The 26,011-nt window shown below is 38.8% G+C and overlaps 2 protein-coding genes across 11 annotated transcripts; one reads left to right on the forward strand and one right to left on the reverse strand.

Annotated features, from left to right (window-relative positions):
- PRPF38B (pre-mRNA processing factor 38B) lies at nucleotides 1-9,413 on the forward strand. Its single transcript, XM_032696010.1, has 6 exons — nucleotides 1-450; nucleotides 3,677-3,745; nucleotides 4,034-4,185; nucleotides 4,269-4,329; nucleotides 6,846-7,069; nucleotides 7,330-9,413. The coding sequence occupies exons 1-6, from the start codon at nucleotides 16-18 to the stop codon at nucleotides 8,183-8,185; spliced, it is 1,797 nt and encodes a 598-aa protein (XP_032551901.1). The 5' UTR covers nucleotides 1-15; the 3' UTR covers nucleotides 8,186-9,413.
- FNDC7 (fibronectin type III domain containing 7) lies at nucleotides 7,090-26,001 on the reverse strand. Of its 10 annotated transcripts, XM_032696000.1 has the most exons (15): nucleotides 25,424-26,001; nucleotides 25,026-25,326; nucleotides 24,538-24,556; nucleotides 23,192-23,449; nucleotides 21,651-21,905; nucleotides 20,734-20,994; nucleotides 19,954-20,205; nucleotides 18,328-18,582; nucleotides 17,376-17,633; nucleotides 16,685-16,939; nucleotides 15,536-15,790; nucleotides 14,735-14,995; nucleotides 14,150-14,179; nucleotides 13,574-13,637; nucleotides 7,090-7,432 (listed from the first exon to the last, which is right to left on the reverse strand). In XM_032696000.1, exons 2-14 carry the CDS (start codon nucleotides 25,086-25,088, stop codon nucleotides 13,600-13,602), a joined length of 2,460 nt encoding a protein of 819 aa, XP_032551891.1. In that variant the 5' UTR covers nucleotides 25,089-25,326; nucleotides 25,424-26,001; the 3' UTR covers nucleotides 7,090-7,432; nucleotides 13,574-13,599. The 10 variants fall into 10 exon arrangements, 9 of the variants coding, with proteins under 9 accessions (XP_032551891.1, XP_032551899.1, XP_032551897.1 ...); XR_004358473.1 differs by having other exon boundaries at nucleotides 14,024-14,179; nucleotides 25,026-26,001; XM_032696001.1 differs by lacking the exon at nucleotides 7,090-7,432 and adding an exon at nucleotides 11,728-13,086 and having other exon boundaries at nucleotides 25,026-26,001.
- Nucleotides 26,002-26,011: the final 10 nt, after the last annotated feature.

A 26,011-nucleotide genomic window follows, 5' to 3' on the forward strand; every position in this document is an offset into this window, starting at 1 on the left:
CCGCGGGACGCGCCGATGCCCCGGAGCGGCCCCGCCCCTTCCCCGCGGGCCGGTGACGCGGGCCCGGAAGGCGCCGCCGTCACTTCCCCGGCCGCCATCTTGTCGGGGCTGAGGCAGCGCCCGCCGGCCCCGCTCCGTGTGCGCGGCCCGCCCGCCCCAGCCTACCCCGCCATGGCCAACAACAGCCCCGCGGTCGCCAACTGCCAGGGGCAGCAGGCAGCCCAGCATCCGCCCGGCGCCGTCCCGCCCGCGCAGCAGCCGCTGCAGGGGGGGGGGCCCAAGCCGGCGGCCTCAGGCAAGCCGGGCAACGTGCTGCCGCTGTGGGGCAACGAGAAGACCATGAACCTGAACCCCATGATCCTCACCAACATCCTCTCGTCGCCCTACTTCAAGGTGCAGCTCTACGAGCTCAAGACCTACCACGAAGTGGTGGACGAGATCTATTTCAAGGTGAGCCCGCCGGCCGCGCTGGCGCCGGGCCCGGTTTGACTGCGGCCCGCGCCTTCTCGCCCCTTTACCCCGCGCTGAGGGATGGGAGCGAATATCGCTCGTGCTGCTTAGCTGGGGCTGCTGCCTTGTCCGCCTCGCGAAAGAGGCGTATTCCGCGTCGGGTTTGGAACTGCGGAGTTGTGAGTTAGGTTTGGAGAGGGCGGCGTGAGCCGGGGCGGTGGGGGCGAAATGGCCGTCGAAGGGCTGCGCCTTCAGCCGGAGCGAGCGCGGAGGGCACGGGGCGGCCGCGGCCAGGGACGGGCCCTCGCTGCAGCCCGGGGGCTGCCGACACCCCGTGTAACCACTGACACACAGGGTACGGTGGTGACTGCAGGTGGTTCAACAGGAGTCTGCATGTGGCCTTCCTCGTCACTTAAACGTTGGGATTCCCTCCTCCGTTACCCGTTAAAGAAGTTTTCTTGGCGTTAGGTAGGATGTGCTGGGGAGACGAGTGGTCTATATCGCGGCACCCATGTCTCGGTTCTTGTTTCGTTAGCAGGATTGAATCAGTTTTGCAGTGAGGCTTCCATCAAGCCAGTCTCCCAGGTAGAGGTATGCATAATTAATGCTCATCAACACAGCCACTTTCTTTGTTCTGATAACGAGACCAAAATTTAGATAATTTAAGATTGAATAATTCATCTGTCTTTAGCCACCTGTACTTTGGTGGTTATTCGGATATTTTTCTCAGGCAAATTCATTTTGCTTGATAATGTTACTGTGTCAGTAGGTTTCAGTGTATTTGAAATAAAAAAAAAAGCAAAGGTAGCCTTTTTGTTTCGTTTGACTAAGGCAAGTCAAGTTACTTAGGGCACTGTAATTGCAGAAAGTAACTCCGCCACAGTATTTTTGAGATTTTTGGCAGTTTGGGCTTATCTACGCTACTGTTTTTTTCACTTAACGATAGCACTTGTCTGCCTGTGCTCTGTCACTTGAAGCTGATTATTTATTTCTCCTAGTACTTAGAGTAACGGAGATTGTCGACAAAGCATCTCTCCAGTTGCTGCATGTGAGAGAGACTGACTATCTGAATGGAAGGTAGCAGACTTTACTTATGCAAGTGATGGCTAGAGCGGAAAAATTTATAAAAGAAACATATTTCCAGAAAATTTGAGAGCATACTCATTTTAAGTGGACCTTTTCAGATGTAGTAAAAAATGTTTGATGGGATCTATTGTCTTTGTATTAGTAGAGCTCAGCTGCAGCGGGTCAGATGTTTGTGTTACTTGTCTTACTCTTTCATTTCACAAGTGACCTAATCTTAAATTGGAGGAAAATTTTGTCATGCCATTAAAAATCTGATTACTAATCCTGTGCAAATAAAGTTTGCTTACTGAACTTGTCAGTTACTCTGACTCAAAACTGTAGGCTAAATAAAGAGAAAACTCAGCCTCTTACTCACTCGTGAGTAATGGGTGTGGGGGAGATGGTTAAGGTGCTTCATTGATATTAAGAAGATTTGAATTTTCTTCATGTTTTATGATTTCTGAATAATTGTTATGTGTTTTTTTTTTCTTTGAATGAACATGATACCCATCCTAGGAGATGTATTTTCAAGTGTTTGTCTTTCTTTGAGAAACTGGTGGCTGATTTAAAAAAGTGGAGAATGCTGGGTGCCAGATTACCAGGAAAGATGATTTTAAGTTACACAGGCAGCTAGTGATAGGGATCATCTTTGAAGATATGGATTCTGTCCAAGTATTTGAATTCATTTACTTGTACTTCTGGTCTCCTGTTTCAGTTCTGTATCTGCAAAATGCAGGACTTCCTCTTTCTTTATCTCTGACCTTAGGACCATGTACATGCCCTCAACTTCATTTAGTCTGTACTTCCAACAAGCTAAGCATATGCAGCAGTCTTTGAAGGATCAAAACTTTAACTTTGTTATTTACTTGGTTTTTAATTAATATCTGTCAAACCTAGCATGTTTATATTGATTGCGGCCAATAAATATAACTTAAATTAAAAAGACTGAAGACTAGCATTGTGATAGCGTCATACTCAATACTTGGACTAAAAAATACTTTTCATTTCCTGTGAGAGGCAAAACTCTATAATCAGAACGATGTGCAGTATTATTTATATCATATTTGAGAACTTCTTATGCAATACAGGAAGTCATAATGAATTTTGAATTCTACAGTACTGGCATCTCTTATATTTCCTGTTTGGCTAAGACAGCAACTATAAAAAACCCAAACAAACAGTTCAGCAACTTCAGCTGTTAGTATATCTCTGATTTCATGTAATTGTGCGCATAATTAGTTTTGTTTCATGTGTCATTAAAAAAATTTAATTTGTGAAGTACAGCCATGAACTCTTATTCTGTAAATCTGGTGTATCACCATTGTTTGGGGTTTTTTTGTCTTTTACGTATTTTTTTTAAGTTGATGTGCTTAGGCAGTATACTTCTTTATTGAACCAGACATTGCTTCTCTGAATTTCACAATTTCAAAAGCAACACAGGGCAGTTTTGTGGTTCTGAACTTGTTTATGACTCTTATTGTCAAGTTTTAGAAATGATGTTGGTTAACTGTGTGTGTGCACTCATCTCTAAATGTATCTCACAAGATTTGAAATGAGCAAATTTACTCCTTAGTACTTAGGAACCATTTTACCTAAGAACATCACTGCAGCCTACAAGAAAAAACACTGACTTTTTTTATTAAAATACTACACTTTATAAACATCTTTCTTTTGTCCTAACTGTAGGTGATAGCGAAAAGAAATCTCTGGCTAAGCTTACTGCATAAGTGAGCCTCATGAATGTGAGGCGCTATATTTTGACTTCTGTAGCTCTCAGCAGCAAATATCACTAAACTAAAGGAGACAGTTTAAATAAAGGCAGTTGTTTAGTCACCCGAGAAAACGGTAATGATGGGCTTTAATCATACAGCATTTGAAAGTACGTGGAGTATAGAATAAGCATGGATGCTTCCTTTGGTGTTTTGGGATTCGTTTGTTTTAAACTTCAGTCATGATTTTGGCTCTAATTTCTTAATGTAGTTTAAAAAACCGGATGCTTTGCTTTAATGACAAAGCAGTCTTGATCTTGAATTTCATAGAAGACAAACTTTTAAGATTGGTTTATGATGTCCATTGTTTAAATCAGGTTTGTACAAGCACCTAAACATTATGGAGGTTGCAATTGTAATTTACTTTCTCCTGTTCCCCACCTCCCTTTCAGGTTACACATGTTGAACCATGGGAGAAGGGCAGCAGGAAAACCGCAGGCCAGACAGGGATGTGTGGAGGGGTAAGTAGAAGTACGTGCCTTCTTAAATTTTTCTGTCTGGTAAAGAACTTTCCCAAGCATAGTTAAAAATTACTGGTATGTTGACATCAGTCTCTAGGTGTAAAAGTATTTATTACAAAGAGTAGATATATTCCTCTTGTTTCCAAAGCTGTGGATGCAGGTAGTGTTACTTTTTCCACATAGCTTTGTTTGTAGATTTAATTATGTGTTAGTTCTCACATTCTTTTGAAGATTTGGGATAATGTCTTTGACTTCCTGCATCCTCACCTAACTTTTTGCTTTTGAAAGGTGCGTGGTGTTGGAACTGGAGGAATTGTGTCCACTGCCTTTTGTCTGCTCTACAAATTATTTACCCTGAAACTCACTCGTAAGCAAGTGATGGGCCTTATAACTCATACAGACTCTCCATATATTAGGGCTCTTGGATTTATGTATATTAGGTAAGTATCACTGTTATCAACTAACGACTGTTTTAATATGTAGAAAGCTGTATTAAAATTTTACATTTTTTTTGTACTTGAAGGTACACACAACCACCTACAGATCTATGGGACTGGTTTGAATCCTTTCTTGATGACGAAGAGGTATGTCGGCGAGGGTAATAATTTGTTTTCTTTTGTTTCTTTTCATGTTCCTACTTTAGGTTTAAACATTGTTTCATAAGGTTTTCTGTAGTTTGACTGTTGTAACGTTCTGTTCTTTAATTTTATTAATTAGTGCAGGAAGCAGGTTTGAGCTCGGACATGGGTTATTTTTCTTAAATTTCAAAGACCTAACAGAATTTTTCGCTGGTTAGTATGTTACTGTGTCAGATTTACAAAGCCATGTGAAACAGGGGTACTAAATCAGAATTCAAACAGCAGGCTGCGTGTGGCTTCTGTACATTTTTCAAAGTCATATCTTAAAAGCAAGGTGTAGTAAGTCATGAGAATGCTAAATTTATATTATCTATTTATTACTGGGATGGGAGAATTGATGCTGACATAAAAGAGTGGGAAGTATATAGTAGAAACCAACATTCACCTTGGAAAATACTGCCAAAAATCTCTGTGGTTATTATTCGTGTCCTGGAATAACTAAACCCAGGATTTCTCCAGAGGAGAAGCAAACAGCCTGATTATGGCATAAGGTTCCATTGTTAATGTCTTTGGGGACAAATAAAGAAGATGATTTGCTCACTGAAGTCCAGTGCAGAGGCTGCATTATTATGCAGTCAGGTGGGAGAATACCTTTGGTATCCTAGTCCCGATTTACTGTTTGGGGAAACAGAGTAGGGAGTTGGTGGGTGACGCTTCTTGGGCTATGAACTTGAATATACAGTCTGCTACGTACTGCTGCAATTTGTATTTATTGAGCAGGTTTTTAAGTTACATCTTAGATTTAAGAATGGAACAGGAAGGATCATCTGCCCTCTTCAGTATGACAGTATACATCTACTTCAAGAAATTCCAAATGCTGTAGTTGCAAATGATGTCCAGATATTTGTAATAAAAATAGTGTTAATTATACCTGTATCTGACTGCAGTGAACAACTTCTTTCATGCTAAGTATCAAAAACACTGTGCAAAGGAAACAGCTGTTATTTCAGGTAAACCTGTGCTATTCTACATTTTTAACAAAAATCAAAACAAATTTGAACCTTGATTGCATCTCTGTGATCTCCTCCTTCTCCCCCAGGTGGGGTAGTTAATATGAACTCTCCTCTGCAATGCTGGACTGTAATTTATGAGAAGGATTGGGGTGGCTTCATTCTCAGGGTCTCGCAAACTCAATGTGGACTCAAAGGACAATAAAGTGATCACAAGCGCATTGCATTGTGCAAGTCTTAACTGGTTCATTATTCAAAGCATATTTTTTATTTATACATTTTAGTTCTTGCAGATATTGGTTATCAAGATGTATTTGTTTCTTGTTTAAAATCTCCCAGTATATTTTTGGAATTAGTGTTTCTTTCCCAGCTGCTATCAGTAGCTTTGTGTTACGTGCTTGGGGCTGCTTAAGTTTCTTACCAGTCCTAGTCAAACTCTATAGGATGAAGCAAATTTTTATATATGGAATTATTTAAACCTACAGGATTTTTTTCCCCCTCCAGTTCTTAAATATGCGGAAGCAGTTCATCTTTTGTCATGCTGCTGTGAAAAACTTCCCAGGATACAGAGTTACCTTTTAAAATGCTGCTTATGTTTATTTTGTTTAACTGTACGTACTCTCCAGGTGCTACGTTTAACTCCTTTTTTTCTTCTTTAGATCTCTGCAGCGATTATATTTGGAAAAACTGTATATCTGAACACTTAAATGTGTGTGAGTGCAAGCAGTTTTACGTTTAGATTTTCTCTTCCTGTTTAGATAACAAATCTCACTTTCCTTGTGTGCTTGCACTATAGGTTTGGGACTGACAATAGCTGACTAACATGTCCTGAGCTGTGAGAGGGCATAGCAAGAAGGCCTTCATGCGGTAATGACCCTTTTCAGAGACAATGGTCATCATGGATTATGCGTTTCCAATTATTTGTTCATTTATTTATTTTTTTACATATTTCTAAATTAGAAACCTCACTGCTTCATGGCAGTTGGTTTGCTATTGCTTCCAATTCTGTTAGGATGCCATTTTGTACTAGAGGTTTTTCTGTGATCATTTTTAGATAGGCAATGATGTAGTTCATAAATGATTTAGGCCACAGGGTTGGGTATGATGGTACACAGTTGTACATCCACAAAATGGAGTGTTAAATGTACTTTCAGAGGACTTCTCAACATTTTGGCATTGAAATAAAATACAAGATCATACCATATAACCAGACTGTGTAAGGGGATTTTGCGTTAATCTCTTCATCGACAGTCCCTTACCATCCAGATGGCTGCAGGATTAGTGTGTGCCTGCATGCATATATATTAAGTCCCATTCCCTGTCTGTAACATACTGCCAAATCCAAAGGGTGCAGAGTTTGAATTTTTCTAAGGAAATGTATTAGAATATGAGACAAGTAAACTTTCATAATCATGAGACTTCAATAGGACAGTAATGTAGAAACATTTTTTTTTTTTTAATCGGTAAAGAATATTTTTGACCATCAGGATATTTTTTGCTTGTATTTTACAGGACCTGGATGTGAAGGCAGGTGGGGGTTGCGTTATGACCATTGGGGAGATGCTTCGTTCCTTCCTCACAAAGCTTGAATGGTTTTCCACCTTGTTTCCAAGAATTCCTGTGCCAGTCCAGAAAGCTATTGACCAGCAAATTAAGAGCAGACCTAGAAAAATCAAGAAAGAGGGCAAGGAGGGAATGGAAGAAATCGAACGGCATGCAGAACGTAGACGTTCAAGGTCATATACACATTATTTTTAATGTTTAAAGTTTAATATTGAACAACTTATTACCAGCAACATCTTGTCTTTTCACTGGGTTGGGTTTTAAGGCAACAGGCAAAACAGTTTATGGATGCTAATGGATTAAAATCATCACGTGATATTTGGTATTTAAGATGAAAAACAGACTGTGTACGTAAAGTATAAATTGAAAAGGAAAGATGATCTCTTAACTTGAAAAACATGTGTTTCACACTGAATATCTTCTTTTTTAAAAGGTCTCCAAGACCAAGATCGATCAGTCCCAGGAGGTCTCCCAGAAGATCCAGAAGCAGAAGTCACCATCGGGAAGGCCATGGATCATCTAGTTTTGACAGAGAACTAGAAAGAGAAAGAGAACGGCAGAGATTAGAACGTGAAGCAAAGGAGAGAGAAAAAGAAAGGCGGAGATCTCGAAGTACTGATCGTGCACTGGAACGGAGGCGAAGCAGGAGCAGGGACAGATACAGAAGCCGTAGTCGAAGTCGTGACAGGAAAGGAGATAGAAGAGACAGGGATAGGGAGCGAGAAAAAGAAAATGAACGGAGTCGAAAAAAAGAGAGAGATTATGATAAGGAAAGAGTTAGTGAGAGGGAAAAAGATCGATCTAGAGAAAGGTCAAAAGAAAGAAAAAGTAAGGGTGATACAGAAGAGAGAAGACACAAGGATGACAAGGATGAGAAGAAACACCGGGATGACAAGAGGGATTCCAAAAAAGAGAGAAAACATAGTAGAAGTCGAAGCCGGGAAAGAAAGCATAGGAGTAGGAGCCGCAGTAGGAACACAGGTAAGCGCAGCAGAAGCAGGAGCAAAGAAAAATCAAGTAAACATAAAAATGAAAATAAGGAGAAGTCGAATAAACGAAGTAGAAGCAGAAGCAGAGGAAGAACAGATAGTGTTGAGAAGTCCAGAAAACGAGATCAGAGTCCCAGCAAAGAAAAATCCAGGAAGCGTAGCAGAAGCAAAGAACGTTCCCACAAACACGATCACAGTGATAGCAAGGACCATTCTGACAAACCCGATCGCCGAAGGAGCCAAAGTACAGAACGAGAGAGCCAGGAAAAGCAAGAGAAAATCAAAGATGAGACTCTGTGAATTCTTTCAGAAGTGGATCACATTGAATCCTATAAATGTTTGATTAAATCCTGCTTATTTTTTCTTAAAGTTGAGATTGTGCAGTAGTTGATGAGCACTCTTCTCCAACCTCCCTCTAGGCTGCAGATTGTCATTTCCTATTTTGGGTAGGGAAGTGCCTTTGTAAACCCATTCAATGCATTGACGGTTTCAAACCATTTGTTTAGTTTAATTTGTAATGCAGAGATTGTTTTTGCATTTTTATTGTTCAGATGTTTCTGAAATGTACAGTCTGTACATATGTCCTGAAAATGTTTTAATTCCTTCGGCACGGTTGCCATGTTGGTTAAATTTGTATGAGGCAATAAACTGCCACTAATTATACTTCCCTTTTGTAGACGTGGAATTATGGTTTGTATCCTGAAGTTAGCATGGCTGTGCTTTACGTAGTAGTATGGCTTTTAGGGATGGATCTGGAATGTGTACTATAGCTGAGATATTTATGTGCATACAATGTACATTGAGGGCTGCAGATTTAGAACTAACATTTATGTCCACTGTACCTGCTGTTTTCTTCAAAGCTTTGTATTATGTTGATCACCAGTGGTGTTAAATTAGTGGACTTTCAAAGAGATAGTGGTTTTGATGCAAGGATTTAGATGATGTTGGGGCTTGTTTAGTAATTCTGTAGAAAGGCTACCTCAAGCGGACACTGTAAAGTTTGACAGATGAGTACCGTAGCCATCTATGCATTTTATTTGTTTGAAAAAAATCCATGTAAGCTTCCTTTTTTTTTTTAAAAAAAAAAAACCACAATTTATCCATTTGTGGTCTTTTAATTTTTTTTTTTTTTAATCATCAGCTGCACTCTGTCATTTATGGTAATCCTGGGCTAATAAAGGCGTTTAAGATGGGAAGAGGGAGGTAGGAAGAAGAAAAATGTTACAAAGGATTTCAGTTTCAAGCTTCCAAAGCATTTTTATAAGTGTAAACATTTAAAATATGAACTAAATGACAGTGTCCTTTTTTAAGTCATATTTTCTACAAATAGTAAGGATTGCAGTTCATGCTGAACATTTCATCTGGCAGATTTTTTTTTTAAAACAGGTTGTTAGAAGTAAAAACCAAAATGGATTATAGAAGAAAATCATATCATTACAGTCCAAGTCTATTTGATAGATTATTCTGATGACTTGTATACTAAGTGAGGAGAACCATCTGGAATAAACTCTCAATTAATTCCTTTGTATTGAGTGTCAGCTTTTCCCTGCATGTTCATTGCCAGTTGAAGAGTGTTTCGGTTCCTCCACATTTCTTTTTCAGATCAAGTGACATTTTGTATGAATAAGGGATTTTATGTAATAAGTACCTTACATGGGACATGTAGCAAACAAAGAAATGCAGCAGCCCCAAACCAGGAAGAACATGAAGTGTGACTCATTCATGATCATGAAGCGACCTGAAGGTAGAGGGTACAAATAAATTGATAATTGTGCCTTTTTGCTTCTGTGTGATGCAGGTCATCTAGGCTTTTTTTTTTTTTTTTTTTAACATCCAGGAGAAAACAAAGTGTTTCAGCTTCTAACAGTACACTTCATTCCATAGTATTCCAAGGAGCAAACTTCATTTTTTTTCTTCCTCCCTGCTCTAATTTTTTTCTGAACTAACAGTTCAGAAACAGTTCCTTTGTCATCGTGATCCTTAGTAATCAAGATCTTTTAATACTGATGTTGTTGAGGTATTGTCTGTTTATATTTGTGTTACCTGATTTTAAATCTGAGCTCCAAACAAAACTTCAGCTTCAACAAAGTCATTCCCTTGCAGTGTAAAACTAAACTACTGAGCTCTCATTTAATATGGGAGAAAAACTATACTGGCCATTTAAGAAATACCCTGTCTAGTAGATTATAAGAGCTGACTTTGCAGTCTGCCAAGTCAAAACAGTAAGGACAATTTTATCTTGTTTGTGTCTAGGGGGCTTCTTTTGGCCTTGTTTTTAACCTTCAGTTTCTGAAGCAAGTACATTCTTGGGCAGAGAGGCTGCAAGGCCAGTGTTCTGTCAGGGAAAATGGATTACTGATTTCCAAGTGTTCCTTCAGGGCTCCCCCTCCTCTGCCATTGTTGGGAAATACAGTGAAAGAATGGGTTTTTTGCAGGAAAAATACAGGTATTTGAGAAACACAGTCTTTTGACCTGAAAGTGGAGAAGGGCTGTCTTACTACAACAAAGATGGTCAACATTTTGGTACAGCTTGTGAAAAGACCAGCCCATGCCAGTACCTCTTACAAGTGTACTAATTTGAGGACTGTGCTTTTATTTTCCAATAAATACTATTGACTTCTGGATTTAATATGATGCATATTATGTACTTGAGTTAGCAGTGTAATGGATGGCACAATATTCATTACCAAGACCCATGAAAATTACTTGAACCAAGACACCTGTCTTAAGTTATCCTTGGAATTTAGTATCGTGCAGCTCTTGGGTCTGGATCCAGGGACTCTAGTTCCTTTTTGTCTTTCTGATATCATTTTATTTCACATGACCTTCCTTGAAACCAAAAGGAACTGTGGTGTGCAAGCAGCTCTGGTGAGCAGGGGTAAGTTCAGTGGAGGTGCCGGTGCTGCCCACTCTGCTGCAGTTGCTGCAGTGCAGCTGCACTGGGCATTCAGCTCAGGGCATTTGGAGAAAATTGCCAGTTTTAATTGGAGGCATGGGAGTTTCCCCAGGAGCTGCTCTCTGACAGTCTGTGCACTCTTCAGTTCTCAGGGTAAAAGCACAGCGACTGAAGCACTGTGTCCCCAAAATTCCCACAGTATGCCACATGTCCATAGTTACCTAGCTGGGATACTTATCCCTTGGGAAGCCTCATCTGTCTTTGAAATTTCCCGTGGCTCCAACGGTAAGTACTGCGTTAGTAATATTTTTAGTCTCGTACAGTATACAAATTCCACCCTTAAAGGGAACCCGAAGCAATGAGAGCAACTTCTGCTGATGTTTGAGCCTTTTGCACTGCTATGAAGCCCATGTACCTTGTTGGTTCACAAGTCTCTTCTTTCAAGAGCTTAATGGGGTTGGGTTGCTTGGGGCTTTTTGTTAGGGGTTTTTTTGTTACTTTGGTGAGGGGATTTATTGGTTGTGGTTTTTTATTTCATAAAGACCAGAGCTTCATACTAGTAAGTAGTGTAGAAACTACATCTATGAAAACATTAAATGTCATTGTCCATTAAGTCAGCATGACCCATAAAAAAGCATTTACTTCAGTCTGGAGAGAACCTGCAACTAATCCTCACCAAAATTTTTTAACCATCTGAGTGATTGCCAGTGCCCGTTCAAATATCAGCAGTGTTAATTACTATTAGACAATGCCTAATGCCTGAGGAACAAGGCCTGGAAGATATACACAGCCGCAGCAGGAGGTGTGGATCTGGCTCAGTTTGGTTGTGTTGCTTTTCCTCCCTGTTTTGGTTAATTGTGTACATCTCCTAACCATTTTTTTTTGAGCTGAATCAATGTGTTTTTTCTTAAAATCATTATTCCTCTTCAGCTTTTTCCTTTTTTTTCCCCCCAACAGACATGCAAATAATACATTCTGTTACACCTATGCTTCTTTTCAATTATAAAAGTGAGGGGAACTGATGAAACAGCATTGTCCTGTTTGTAGCGTGCAATTTTGAGATGTTAAGGTTTGTATGCCAGGAAGAATTGAGAAAATATACACCAACAGTTTAAAAAACATCAGAATTACTGTTAGAGCATGGAATTACCAGAATTGTTTATGCGAGAAGAAGAAATTTGGGGCCTGAACTTGATTCTGAAAGAAACTGATTGCTTTAGACCTCTGAAAATCCAGTTAATAGCAACCTAGTTAAACACTTAGGCCTTGGTGGCAGTGTTTCACAGTGATGTCTCCAAAGAAGAAATATTTAAATAAAACCTTTGAGGAAGAAAGCCTTTAACAATAATATTTTTTTTTCAATTAATGAGAAAAGTTGTCAACTGTTTATTAGCTAATGCAGGGCAGTTTCAAATAATGTTTTCTAAAGAAAGACTTGTTTGACCATGACTAAATGTAGATGATGTTTTAAGAAGCAACATGTAATTCTTGGGCCGCCTACAATCAATGTGTTGAAGGGTGAGAGTACCGTGAGACGATTTTGTGCAGGTGATCAGAAGCAATGACTGAGATACCTAATACAGCTGTGTAAAAATGCCTGTTGTCTTTGGTTACCTTTATACACTTGTTTCTGAAGACTCTTTTTGTAAGATTACATGTGTTTGTAGAACTGTTGACCTTGGACTTTGCTTTCTGTGTTGGCTGAGAAAGTAACCAGTGAGGAGTATGAGAAAAGGTCCTGCCTTTTCTGAAAAATGGGAAATTAAAATTTTAGTAATATCTGTCAGTTCTTCATTAGCTACAGTGCAAAGCCAGTCAGTTGATGTGAAGAGGACATTCTGTTTACCTCTCAAAACTGTAAAGGAAGAAACTTTTTTTAAAATTTGAAGTAAAATGAAATAGCCTTGGAATACTCGATTAAGCCTCAAGCTACTTTTGAGTGACTCTACCTGAACTGCTCTTGCTTTGTTTTGTTTTCTTTTCTTTTTTTAGGAAGTTTAATTTCACTCTCCTGATCTTTATTTCAGCCTTATTTCATTGGTACATTAGTTCTGGAACACACCTACTGATAATAACAGTTCTTGGAAGAACTTTTAAAAGTGATTAGTTGCACAGAAAATTATAGTTCAAGATTACAGACATCTCCATCAAGTGTTCAACTGCATTTTAAAAATGATCTTGTCAGCTGGGGCTCAAATTTGATGTCCTGGATTAGATCTCAGATATGACTAGCTGTTCAGCTTCCCTCCTCCCAGTCCTGAGCAGCTGTGAATGTTGCCATTAAGCACAGATGTTGTTTTTCCAGCTTCAGGGAAAGAAAGAGTGAAAGGAGCATTTAGGGAGAATGGTGTTATCAACAACCTTAACATCCAGGATAGCTGTAGGTGAATAGCAGCAAAAAGGAGATGATCAGCCTTGGGGGGAAAAAAGTCAGCAATTATTTCTTGCCATTCCTTTGAGACAGGAGCAGTAAATAGTGCAGAACACTGGTAATTGTGTTGAAGAGCAAGCAATTTTAGCTGGCAAAGAGAGAAAGTAAATGGGTGCTGAAGAATATCTTGATCCGTTTGTATTTTGAAGGCTTTTATGGGGAACTATAGGATAGTATTAGAAAAGGTTTAATGAAGTGAAAGAGGGTTATTATAAATGGAGGACAAATCAGTACTGATAGTAGGAGTAGACAACATGAGCTTTTGGAGGTAAATATGGATTATCTCCAATCTCAAAGATTTAATCAGCAGGAAAAGTTTGATTAATACATCATAATATCAGCTGCAATTCTTGTAACTTACCTCCTTATCTGAACCAGAATTTTCATTTAGATGTGTTCTGCATTGCTCTTCCCTCTATAAATCACTATAAAAGAATTTGGAAATTCAATTTCAGTTATGGAAAAGCAACTGTCTTGAGAAATTTTTCAGTGACTGCTTTTGAAGTTGTTTCTAGCAGTTAACATAGGCAAATAAAGCACAAGACTATCCCGTTGAAATCCCAGAAGAAATAAGGTAGAATAAGTTGAGGTAAGCCACATTTTTTAAGCTTTTTAAAAATAAAAATCAGAAGTGCAACCTCGTTTAATTTGTAATGGGATACGGTGAGGCTATAAAAGATAAGCCTGCCTTTTATTTTGTGCTATCTGATAAATAGTAAGTGTTGTGACTATGCATGATGGTATACAGGCCACAATATAGATAAGATTGTTTTTTTAAATTATACATTATAAGATGGGGGGTGAGACAAACCTGCATAACACTAACAGAAGCCTTGATGATCAAATTTATGTTATATGCATCTTATTTGAAGTTAAACGATGTGAACATATTTTACAAACTTCATGAATTCGTAATGAATGTACTATGTGCTCTTACCCATTCCAACAGAGCTTCCAGAACAGGTTACTGAAATGACATGAAACAGTAGTATAAATGTGAGGTGTCAGGTTGTGAGCTGTGAAACATTATTAGTCTGTAGTATGTAGTCCATCTATACAACTGTGCAATCCCATCAGATACCAGTACTTTTAAAATGGATTAAATCCACGCCCTAGGAAAGGAATCCCAAGATAATTACTACCCCTTTAAACAATTATTACTTCAAAATGTGCTTAGGAGTGGTTCATAGAAGTAATTGTTTCTTTATTTAAAAAACATCCATAAACCAAATTCAAAAACAAAACAAAAAATGCTCATTTATTTGTTCCTATATTGTAACCACTCCTAACCTTCACCAGGATACAGGTGATCTAGTTAAGAGGACCGGTGTAGATAAGTATGTACAATCCTAAAATGCTCCCATGAGGTTCCTGTCACAGATATTGCAAGACAGCACTCACGAAGTTTACTCTGTAGTCAACACTAGAACACGCCACCTTTACCTACATAACTTTGGATTACATTTTAACCATGTAGCATGCATGGACGAAAATAGATCATTCAAAGAAATTTAAATTTTACCTGAATATATTTTTTTAGGACAGAATGTGAGCTTCAGATCCTTATCAGTAAGTGGAGCTACCACTACTGTGTAGACATCCCCACAGGGTATCTCGGTGATGTCGCAGTGACTTTGACCTGTGCTGGGGGTACAGGTGAAGTTGCCTTTTGAACCACGTAAATCAGTGCTGTAGTTTATTGTTTCATCCGAGGCTCGCCAGAACACCCTGATGCCATTGTTGCTCAGTCTGTATAGCTTCACCCCAGAAGGGCAGCAAGCACCTAATAAAGTGAGAAACGTTAATAAGCAAATTTTGTGAACTCCTAGAGTGCATTTTAAACCAAGTTACTATGATTATCAGCATTTCACTGAGAAATTATTATTTCACAGAAAGCCAAAACAATTCTTGAACTGAACTAGGAAAGAAAATGTTTTATCAGACTCATATTATGGAGCTGGAATTCAGCCATTTTACATGTTGGAATATTGTTGCTCTCACCTGGCACGAGGCCTACCTTAAAGTGCCGAAAATCCTTTTGAGGTCTTTAAAATTTAATTATGCTATAGCATAATTTAAATTAAGAAATTGATTCTGGAGCAATTTATTAAAACTTCTTTATATGGCCACCTGATGGCTGTAATAAGAACAGGTTTTAAATTATATGAAAATAATCCAAAGTACATTTATTTAGAAGAGGGAGCTGCAAGTGTACTAAGTATGTACTGCATTTCAGTTGTGCTATTTGTATGAGAGCAACAGTATACAAAGTATGTTGTATATTGAGTCTTTTTCTTCCCAAGTGCATTTACAATTTACATACTGGAAGAATATCCCTGATATGTGCAACTGGATGTCAGACCCGTTTCACTAATTGCTTTCAGAGACACTGTGTAGTTGGTGCCACATGTGATGCATCCCAGGAGACAGTAGTTCTGAAGAGTGCCACACTTTGCCTGTCCTTTTGGAGACTCCAATGTTGTTACATATGTCTGTGCACCCTTCCCAGCAGACCAGCTGATATTTGTTACAGACTGTGTCACTTGAGTTAGTATCAGGTCATTAGGGCAACAAGGAGCTTAAAGAAAAGAAAAAAATAGAGAAGTCAATTCTGGTTTGGAAGGTATTTTGTTGGGTTGCAGCCAGAATTGTACATGATCAAGAGCAAAGGAATGAAGAAGTGCATACTTCTCAGGCAAACACTAGCATGCCGAAAAATACTTGACATTGCTGGCAAGCTTCTAATAAATAGACTGTCAATACAAGATCAATTTGTCTGTAACAGTGGGTTATAATACTGGAATTACTACAACGTGATCGTTCACCAGGATTCGAAAAATTACTAAAATTTTTCATCAGAGTATCAGAGTACATGTGATAATTAAGCAGGGTCTACCTCTACCCCTCAAGTCATATAGCTCAGTCCAGCTCTATCTTTGTTTAAAGTCTCTTCCTCTACAGTAAAAGATGACTGCAGCCAAACTGCCTGTTAAAAATAGACCCTGGTGTACATTAATTGCTGTACAGGGCCTGGGGATTGTCTGGGTTAAGTGGTAGAGGACAAAACTCTGTTAGAAAATTAATAGCAGGAGTGGTGGGTAGGATGTGCTTTAATCTGTTCTTTACACTGCTTATTTGTTGATGTGGACATTATCTCATTGCTTCTCCTAGTAATATTAAATATCAAAATGCTAACAAAGAAGTTATGTATTACATTAGTGGCTTATGTTATTGCATTCTAGTTAGCTGTGCCACAAAATAATTGGTTGCACTAAGGCTTCTCAGTATGTGGCAACTGCCAAGTGATCATTCTCACACACACAAAGATACACACAGGTTCACACAAAGGGCATCCAGCAATAGGTAGTACAATATGCATATACCGTAATTAAAAAAAAAAAAAAGCCAAAGACATATAAAGAGTCATAGAACTATTTTAATATTATGCTGCTAACATACAATTCCCACATACCCGTCTCTAAAGGGACACTGTAGCTTGGTAAGCTCTGTCCTGCTGGTGATCTTGCTATAGCACTAACAGAGAAAGCAGATCCACAGGGAAGATCAGTTAAGGTACAGGAGCTTCCAGTGCTTGTGCAATGCCAAAGTCCAGCCTCTCCTCTGGCAGTGACAACATATGTAGCATCTTCATTGTTAGATTGCCACTGTACACTGATTACAGAAAGACCCTCCTTTGAGACATTTTTAATTTCAGGACTGCAGGGAGCTGAAATATTTCATATTAACAGTATTTAAACAGATTGTTTATACATACTATGTAAGTTAGACATGATAATTAACTTCCAGTTAGAACTAACAAACTACTTTGGAAAAAGTATATGATCCTTATATACTTACTCCTGGTGAGAATTTAGACCTTGTGACAGAACTGACAACATAAGGAGTTTGTGTAGAAAACCAGAGATAAAGTGTAAATCTGATTTTCAAAATATTGGAGCTGTCAGAAGCTTTCAATCCAAATCTGTTTTTAGGTCCCTGCTTACAGTAAATTTTTAAAGACTCCCTGTTTTGGAGGGTTGGTTTTTTTTAATTTTTATCAGTTACAGTAAGTTAGCATTCCAGTAATGCATTTCATCCATGAATCACTGCAGTGCCTAATAATTATTTCTCCTGCTGAAGGAAAACACGAGCGATCACGGTACCTGTTGCCACGTGCTTGGGCGCACATGAGGTGTTGCTGCCCCTGGCCTCGCTGAAGGAATGGACGGTGATGTGGTAGCGGGTGTTGCACTGCAGAGCTGACAGGGTGCAGGTCGGGGCCGTGTCATTGCAGAGCACCACCGTGCTCCAGGCGGCAGCTCTGGTCTCATACAGGTCCGCGCCTCGGACAGGAGCCCAGGTGACCCGCACGGTGTCGCTGGACACGAACACGGCCCTGAAGTCGCTGGGGCAACAAGGAGCTGGGAACAGATGAGGCAGAGAGGGAAACTCGAATGCGAATGGGAAAGCGGCATGAATAGGAGCCTTCTTTAGTTTACCTATGTGCTTCATGTCTTAAATCTCCAAAGGTGACCAATACTGTGCAAACAGTCTCATGAATCCCAGACTTATTTCCTGAATTAATTCAATGCCCCTCCTTCCAAAATCAATACAGGACATCCTAGTGTTTAGGTCAGATGCAGGAATTACGTATATCTTTGGTTTAAGCTTTAAAAGCATCTAGAGGTTAAATAATTCAAACAACATTCTTCTCAATTTCCCATTGAACTGGTTAATATTTTTTCATTTTCCAAGTATGAAAACTCTCTATGAGGAAGTTTAAGATTTTGACACATCATTCCTGAGGTAAACAAAAAAAACTAAACAGGACTAGAGTTCAAATGTTACACCAGGGCTGTGAGTTATTCATATGTCCTTGCCTGATTGATGATTGTGAATAGTTAAACTATTTTCAAGTTTGTAAGCATGTTGTACTTGACTACACAAGTCAAATTTAATGGCAACGGGAAGTGTTCCTTTTTTTCAGCCAACCTTTGTGTGTTTTGCCCAAAACCTGAATAAAAATAGAAGTTTAAGTCAGTATCTTCCCATAAAAATGTCCATAAACACAGTTAAAGGATCCAAATGAATTTGCAAAAATAAGTGGCTACTTACCAGTAGTGTAATTGAATACATCACCTAAAGGACTCTGCCCTGCCTTGTTATATGCAAAGACACTAATGAAATAAGTGAAGCCACAGTCTGACTGGAAATGACATTGAGTATATGATGTGTTGCAGTGCACTTCCAAGCCATCATCACTCTTCACAAAAACCACATAATAATGACCAAAACTGACGCTAGACCATGACACCAGCAAGTGACCAGGTTCATCCTCTTCAATTGATATGTTTACTGGTGCACAAGGAACTGAAAAAAAAAATTAAAAAAAAAAAGAAAATAATTGTAACAACAATATTTTTATTGAAGTTACACTTTTACGTAGTAAAGGAAAATCAGGAATATACAGAATTATTCTACTCAGTTTCTGTCTTGTTCAAGCAAACAGCAATATTATCTGCATTTACAGAGGGTGCTACTTACATTTAGATGACAAGTGGGTATGATTTTTACAGAACAAAATAGATACTATCTTCATGTTTTACAGAAACAAATTCTGCTTAAGGAGCCCCTGTTGAACAGTGAAAAAACCAGTGACACTGGGCAGTATTTCAAAAGGAACTGGCACAGTGTGTGCTCACAAATAGTAGGTTTGGATGGTAATTGTAATACTAGCTTGAAAAACAATTAGCATCCAAAAGCTTTTATGTGTGAAAACCCTTTATATATTTGTATGAAACTCACTGGCTGTGTCTGAGTAGAACTGTCCTTTGCTTAGGTTCCCTTTCTGGTGGCATCATGTCACATTAAACTGCAAACTCTATGGCTTTTGCTTAAATAACATTTACTTTCTTTCTAGTTCAAAGAAGTGTAGCTTGCTGCTATTAGAATGAATGTATATGATCCAGCTGAAGCAGCGTTGGCTGAGATCACAGCCCACGGCTTAATACTTGTCTACCGTGTAAGGCTCTCTCATTCCATTAGATCCACCTCAGAGTTGCTCACAGAATTGATCTCTAACTCCTATCAATGAAAAGTCAAAATGAGGCAGGTTACATCAAATAACTAAGTAAATAGTAGTGTGTCTTTAAAGTAACATGTAATAAAAGAAATGTTTTAGATTTTGACTACATGAGCAGTTCATCTAACAGGTCAGGAAGCAATAACCTCTGACATGGCACTGGTGCTGTAGCTGAAACAAGCGAGCTTCTGTTCTGGTGATAGTTGATGGTTTCTTAATTTAGTCTAGTGGTACTACTTTGACTGAATGTGGTTTTGTTGACCTCCTTTCTAAGTAAAAACTAGACTTGGCCTAGAACAGTTTTCAGCCCAGAGGCAATCCTTAATGCCATTTCCTCACAGACCTTTTATTCTTTACATTAGTTTTACACTCAGAAAATTGACTTTACAATATGTACTTCTAGTAATAGGAAAACAGAGGCTTACTGTTTCAGCCAACAATATATACACCACTGCAAGTTTTTCTTACAGAAATATGAAGAAAGTTTAGGCTCTTATCCCTGAAATAGAAAAGAATATGGCACCATTCATGCACAAAGGCCAAAAGCAGAAATAACTATTTGAGAATCACTTGTGAATTGCAATGGACTAATTTGCATTTGAAATTAAAGAAATATATGTTAAAATGCTATAAGCTATATAAGGATCAATGACACATACTAGTTTTTAAGCTTACTGCATCAGTAGGTTTACTGGATCCAGCATCATTGTATGCTGTGACAGAAACATAATATTCAGAGCTGCACTGGAGGGATGGCACCATGCAGGAGGAGGAGGACGTGTTACACTTCAGTTTCAAGAGTCCATTGGAGGCTGTGACACTGTAAGTTAGAGCTCCTTCTGTTGGCATCCAAGAAACTCTTAAAGCACCACTATTAAAAGCTACTTTAACATCCGCCGGTGCATTAGGACCTACAGTATATCAATAGTTTGGAACACATAAATATAACTTAGATTATGGCCTACAGACATGAGCTTTTTCATAATTTGCAAACTAAATACATCTTTTGTGGTGCTGACCTTACCCTCATCCATGTTAAACTGACATTTTTTAAAAGAAATAGTTCTAGTTATACAGTGTCACAAAGCTTTCTGCTGAAACTCCCTGCCTTATTTGAATATTTGCTTCTCACAGTTAGAAAAATCCTCAAATCATTCTAAACTTGTGTAATCCTTATCCACACCTGTCCTGGTACCACTTTAGTGACAGTTAATGGTATCTTTGCCTCAGTAATATTTATTAAACATAGTCATGTCATCTGAGGTTTCATAAACTTTGAGATGGGGCAAAAATGATGGGATCTGAAAATCTACCCAGTGTACCTTTGAAAAACATAACACAATCATACACACACATAAATATTTCCTGCTATATTGTTGCTGTTTTGGTTTGGGTTTTTTTTTTATGCTGACTTGGTTTCAGAAAAGAAAATGTCTTACTTGTTCTTTGGTTATATGTGAAATCATCTCCAGGCATCCCATTGGCATTCCAGGCATAAGCCTTGATAGTATAGAGAGTTCCTGGATCTAGATTTGTAAATATCAAGGAGGTATTGGTGGTGTTCTCCCTCAGCATTCTGCCCAAACCATCTGACCTCATGAGTGACACAGAGAATCCAGCTGCCATATACACAGCTTTCCAGCTCAGTGCAATGGAGTCGCAGTTCGGAGAACTGACAGACAGAATCGGAGCAGCCAGGACTGTAGAGAAAGAACTAAATCAAGCTTTTGGTTTTTCAGTAGTACAGTTTGAAAGGGCTAGATTTGAAATGAATACAGAAATGAATACAGAAACAACAATCACCAAATCTGAGAGACAAATTCAGTGACAACAAAAAGCAGAAAAATAAATGGATGCCAGCTTGATAGAATAAATACAGAAAGTGATTTGTGATGCATCAATTATTATATTACAGGTTTTGTAAAATGAATGTAACTCATACAGAAAGTATGAAAGGTTGTGAGTGTTGAAGAATGAAAATCACCAAGAACATACTGCATTTCCTGTCCTTTAAGTTTTACATTGTCTTATTATTTTATACTTTTGGTTGTTTCTTCATTTCTTCTATTCCTTCAAGTTATGCCTTTTCTTAAAGTAAAATACATATATTCATACAAATTCTAGTAAAACTCCCAATTGAATATTTAACTTAACGCCCTATCATAAAGTAAACCACTAATTCAGACTCTTGTCCTGGTCATTAAGTCAAATGCCTGAATTCTAGTTGTCAAAAACTGAAAGGAGAATGTCATCAGTACAATTTAAAATGCAAGACTATAATAATTCAGGACTGGTACATGCATGAATGCTTTATAATAACATTATAGAATCTGAAATAAGAATTTTTAAAGTCCACCTGTTTTTGCTTTTCTGAAAGGTGAAGGCTGGCTTTTTCCTCCTGAATTTATAGATCTGATAGTGATTCTGTACAAGGTGGCAGGTTTCAGCCCCGTCACTGTGCCTGGAGAATTTTTAACTACAGTTTCAATGAAGGAATCTCCATCTTGTGCAGTCAGTACGTAACCAGTAGCCCCAGGTACCGCTCTCCATTCCACTGTGATACTGTTGCTAAGTTTTGAATAAGCTTGGTCAATAACAGGTATGTCTGGAGCTAAAATGGAAATAATGATAGACATGCTTAAGTTGGGGAACTGAGCCCTGTGAAATGCTGAGTGCTCTGAACATTCCACACAGACAAAATGTAGGACATCTAACCCCCTGCTCAGAGCAGATACACTTAGACTCACTATACTCAGATATACACTCACTGCAAAAGAAAAAAAGATAAAATGAAGGTGTATCCCACATAAAATTAAGAAAAGGAATGTAAAATATTTGGGACAAAGTATGCACCTTGAGGCAAACTTACTCAAAGCAAAGTAGCTCACCTGGGATTTGGGAGACCCAGCAAGTATTACACAGCTATTTAACTGAGCGTTATGTCTGCTCTCTTAGTTCCAAGCACCTTATCAGTTACAGTCACACACCCTATGTTGCCCAACTTGTAAAAATGGTAACAGATATTCTGTCTGACCATGCCTGTGGAACATTTGCAGGTGGGTCTTTTGCAATCTTTGAGTAAGATATTGCACTATATTTTTTTTTCCTTTTAAAATATTGTCTTTAGTAACCGTGCATAAAAATTTCTGTGCAAGAAATCCATGTGCAAGTCTAATGGAGTTTTTTGCCTAACAGTCAAGTAGAGAATATATAGCACGTGATGTATATCGGAAATAAATTACACAGCATTAATCATTAATATCTCTTCTTCCAAAACTAAGATAGCAATAGACACTTTGTTTACATTTAGCAGGATAAATACTTCTACTTGTTTACACTTACCATGATAAAACACCTCTACTTTTTTATTTTCAAATTTTATTGTAATAATTAATTTTATAAGAAACATTCAATTGGAAAAGTAATGGCTATTTCTCAAAATTATCAGCTAAATTATTTTAAAAACAGAATTTCAACAGAATATTTTTTCAATTACATTTCAGTGATGAAATAAAAAAGGATTTCTGTTTATGTAGATTCTTTCAATATCCATCAGTGACTTACATGCTACAAGTCCTTTTGTGAATGAAACAAAATTACTGTTTAGCAGTTCTGAAAAATGTATAAATAGCTTCGTATCTGCTTTTGTAAAGAAAGGGTAGGTGATTTAAAAAGCTGCAGTCTGAGCAAGCTGTGCATGCCAGATCAGGAAAACTTGGAACAAGATGAGAGGAGAAAAGGAGCTAACCATGCTAATATTGAACCCAGTAGGAAAACCGGCAAAAGGTTTCAACAAGAATGGCAGATTTTCCCTACCAGTACAATGAAACATCAAGGATGAAATCCCAGTCATACAGAGGACAATGGAAATTATACTTCCCAGTTTCTCTTACTAACCTGTTGACTGCGTAATCTGTGTTTCCGCAAGAATAATTCCATTCTTGTCAATGGCTTCTGCTTGTATAGCATAAACAGTATTGGGAATTAATGAAGTTAGAGTTGTTTTAAATGTCACATCACTGAAATGAGCCAGTAATGAATGACCTACAGTATTCACAGCTGTAGCTGTGACCCTGTAAGAAGAGGCTCCTGAAAACTTGGGCCATCTGAGAGAAATGCTTTGCGATGTCACATCATATATAGACACAGACAAACCTAAAACCCCCCAAAAAATCATTATCAGAAAACATTTCAGTCATTCCTGAATTTAGTTAAGTCTTGACAAGAATATTGTTCAGTGCCTTATCAAGCATCTGTGACCTAATTTTCAGACAATAGAGATTCTGCTGAATTTGGAGTGCTATTTCCTTTGCTCACTTTTGTAATCCATTAATTACTGTAATAACTGCTGCTCACTCTCATAATATCATGCTGTGATGATGGCTATTTTTCTTAAATTCCTGATACGCTGTAGTCTAATTGTTTTAAAAAATACCACGTATAATGGTGACTATACAAGCAATGTCAACACTATTCCATAAATAAATAGGATCAGTTGATTTGCTAATCATAAAAAGAATATGTTACAGTAAGTGTCCAGATACTGCAACATGTCCGCAATGATCAAGCATTTAAGGCTCTTGAGAGTGCAGGATATGCAGGAATGTACTATTGCCAAAGAGTACATGAATGCTGAAAGCATTTCTTGTAATCTTGTAACCTCTTCTTTCAAAAAACTCAATATTCACATTTTAAGGTGCGAGGACCTAGAGGCACAAAATACAAGACTGCGGAAAGTATAAAACGCAAAACATTGGAAATATTTGTGCAGGGGAGAGTGTGCTTCTCCTGGTGTGGTTTTTTTGTTTGGTTTTGAGTTTTTTTTTGGAAGGAGTGTGGTGGCATTTTCTTTTGGTGATTTTTAGTTTTTATTATTAAAATATATAACAATTAATTTGGTGCAAATGTGGGGCAGTTTGAATCCTATTTGTACCACAGTTATGTAGGTAGTGGACAGCAGAATTTGTTCATCTGAGTGTTCTCTCTGGTTCACGCCGGTGTCAAGGTGTAAGTCTGAATATTTGTGCAAGTGCCCAACAGAATTGGGACTCCTGAAAATGAGGTTTAAAATTTATAAAGATATCAACATAATTTTTTAAAGCTGAATAAAACTTGAAAACAATTTTTGTTCATAAAACTGCTAGAACTTACAGAATATTTTATTAAAAATCACAAGTGTGTATTTTCTTCAAACCCATTAAAAAACAGGCAGGCAAAACCAAAATACCATTTTGAAGATTTACCTGTGTTAGCTGAAAAGATCTGAAAAGGAAGATGTAAAAAAATTAGAAATACAATGTGAAATATTTTATTTGGAAAATTAAAAACCTAAGAATGTTAATTGCAACAACAACAACAACTTAGAATACTATTTTTTTTAACACATTTTACTGATATGATGTATTGGCTTAGATTCTTTAAGCATGGAAAGAGTATGCAACCAATGAGATTTGGTACTGGTGTCCAGATTGTACTGCTTCTTCATTTTCATTTTCCTCTCTGAATCTTCCTATTGATCCCGTTTTCAGTTGTTGACACACTCTGAAAGGCCTTGAATGCTAATATATCCTTTTATTTTTCAGTCACTTGCAAACAGCGCAAAAGTGTAATAGTAACTCAATAGCAATGCAGAAGCATCTGCATGATAGTCTCCATCCTAACCTTTAGTTTACATGTACAGAGTACAATATCATCGTTGAAAACAGCTGTAAAGCAAATGAGTTGCACTCACCAGTTCTAGGCAGTTGAGAAGCAGTCCAGTAAATGCTAATGATTTACTTTTCGCACCACACATCTTGTCAGAGCTCTGTTCCAGCCTTCCCACGGGGATGAGCCGAGGCCGATCCTTGCTGTGAGCAGCTCTGTTTCTCGGCAGTGCTGTCACTGCAGGCTCGCTCCCCGGGACGGAAGAGGTCGCGCTGGGCTGGGCGCTCCTCCCCGCTGGAGCCCAGCCGGCCACCGAACCCTGGGGACACGGGCCGACACAGCTGTGTGGGGTGGGGTTTTCCCCCTTCTGTTACAGGATGCAATCTCTGTATGGGTTATACAAGATTCATGAAATAACTAAGCCCAATGTAAATCTGGGATTTGCTCTTCAGCTCATTACCTACTGTATTTTTGTCTACATACAAGGACCTTCTTTTCTGTTGGGAATGATGCCCTCGTGGTACTCCCCTTCGCATGGAACACTGCCATACCGACTGGGAACCACCTTTCCTCAGTATCTGGCGTTGTGGAAAGAGACATTTTCCTCATATTCTTTCGTATCTGTACCAGCTGCTGGTTCCCCTTTGACAACACGACTTTATGCCTTCAAATTGTAACTTCTGACAGACGATTGTAGGCGACAACAAACAGTATCGTTCTATGACCCGACAGTGTTTTCCTTGGCGGCTTTACACGAACGTCAGAGGGAACCCAGGGGCCGCTTTCATGAGGGAGCCCCGGTTTTCACCGCGAGGGGACCCGGGACCACGGCAAGTTTCGCGGCGCTCCCTCGGCTCTGTGCTCTCCAGCTCCCCCCGCTGCTCCACACACAGCCCCAGGAGCCGCCGCGGGGGTCGGGAGCGGCCCCCGGGTCCCGGGCTCACCTGCTGACAGGTGAGCAGCAGGAGGCTCCTTCCTCAGGGGACGAGCCCTGGTTACCGAGCGCTTCCCCAATGGGAATTACGGACCCCATGGTGGCAGAGAAAGGGTGCCCGGTCCCGGCCGGCAGGA

The sequence above is a fragment of the Chiroxiphia lanceolata genome, chromosome 9 (genome assembly GCF_009829145.1).
Source record: "Chiroxiphia lanceolata isolate bChiLan1 chromosome 9, bChiLan1.pri, whole genome shotgun sequence".
NCBI classification, from domain to species: domain Eukaryota; kingdom Metazoa; phylum Chordata; class Aves; order Passeriformes; family Pipridae; genus Chiroxiphia; species Chiroxiphia lanceolata.

Excerpts from the sequence above, each read along its gene's own strand:
- PRPF38B (XM_032696010.1), top strand. The coding sequence starts at position 16 with ATGCCCCGGAGCGGCCCCGCCCCTTCCCCGCGGGCCGGTGACGCGGGC. Across the intron at positions 3,746-4,033 it reads AGACAGGGATGTGTGGAGGG|GTGCGTGGTGTTGGAACTGG; the intron begins GTAAGTAGAAGT and ends TGCTTTTGAAAG. Across the intron at positions 4,186-4,268 it reads CTTGGATTTATGTATATTAG|GTACACACAACCACCTACAG; the intron begins GTAAGTATCACT and ends TTGTACTTGAAG.
- FNDC7 (XM_032696000.1), bottom strand. The coding sequence starts at position 25,088 with ATGTGTGGTGCGAAAAGTAAATCATTAGCATTTACTGGACTGCTTCTC. Across the intron at positions 20,995-21,650 it reads TTTCAGAAAAGCAAAAACAG|TCCTGGCTGCTCCGATTCTG; the intron begins GTGGACTTTAAA and ends CTTTCTCTACAG. Across the intron at positions 16,940-17,375 it reads GCCCAAGCACGTGGCAACAG|CTCCCTGCAGTCCTGAAATT; the intron begins GTACCGTGATCG and ends GAAATATTTCAG.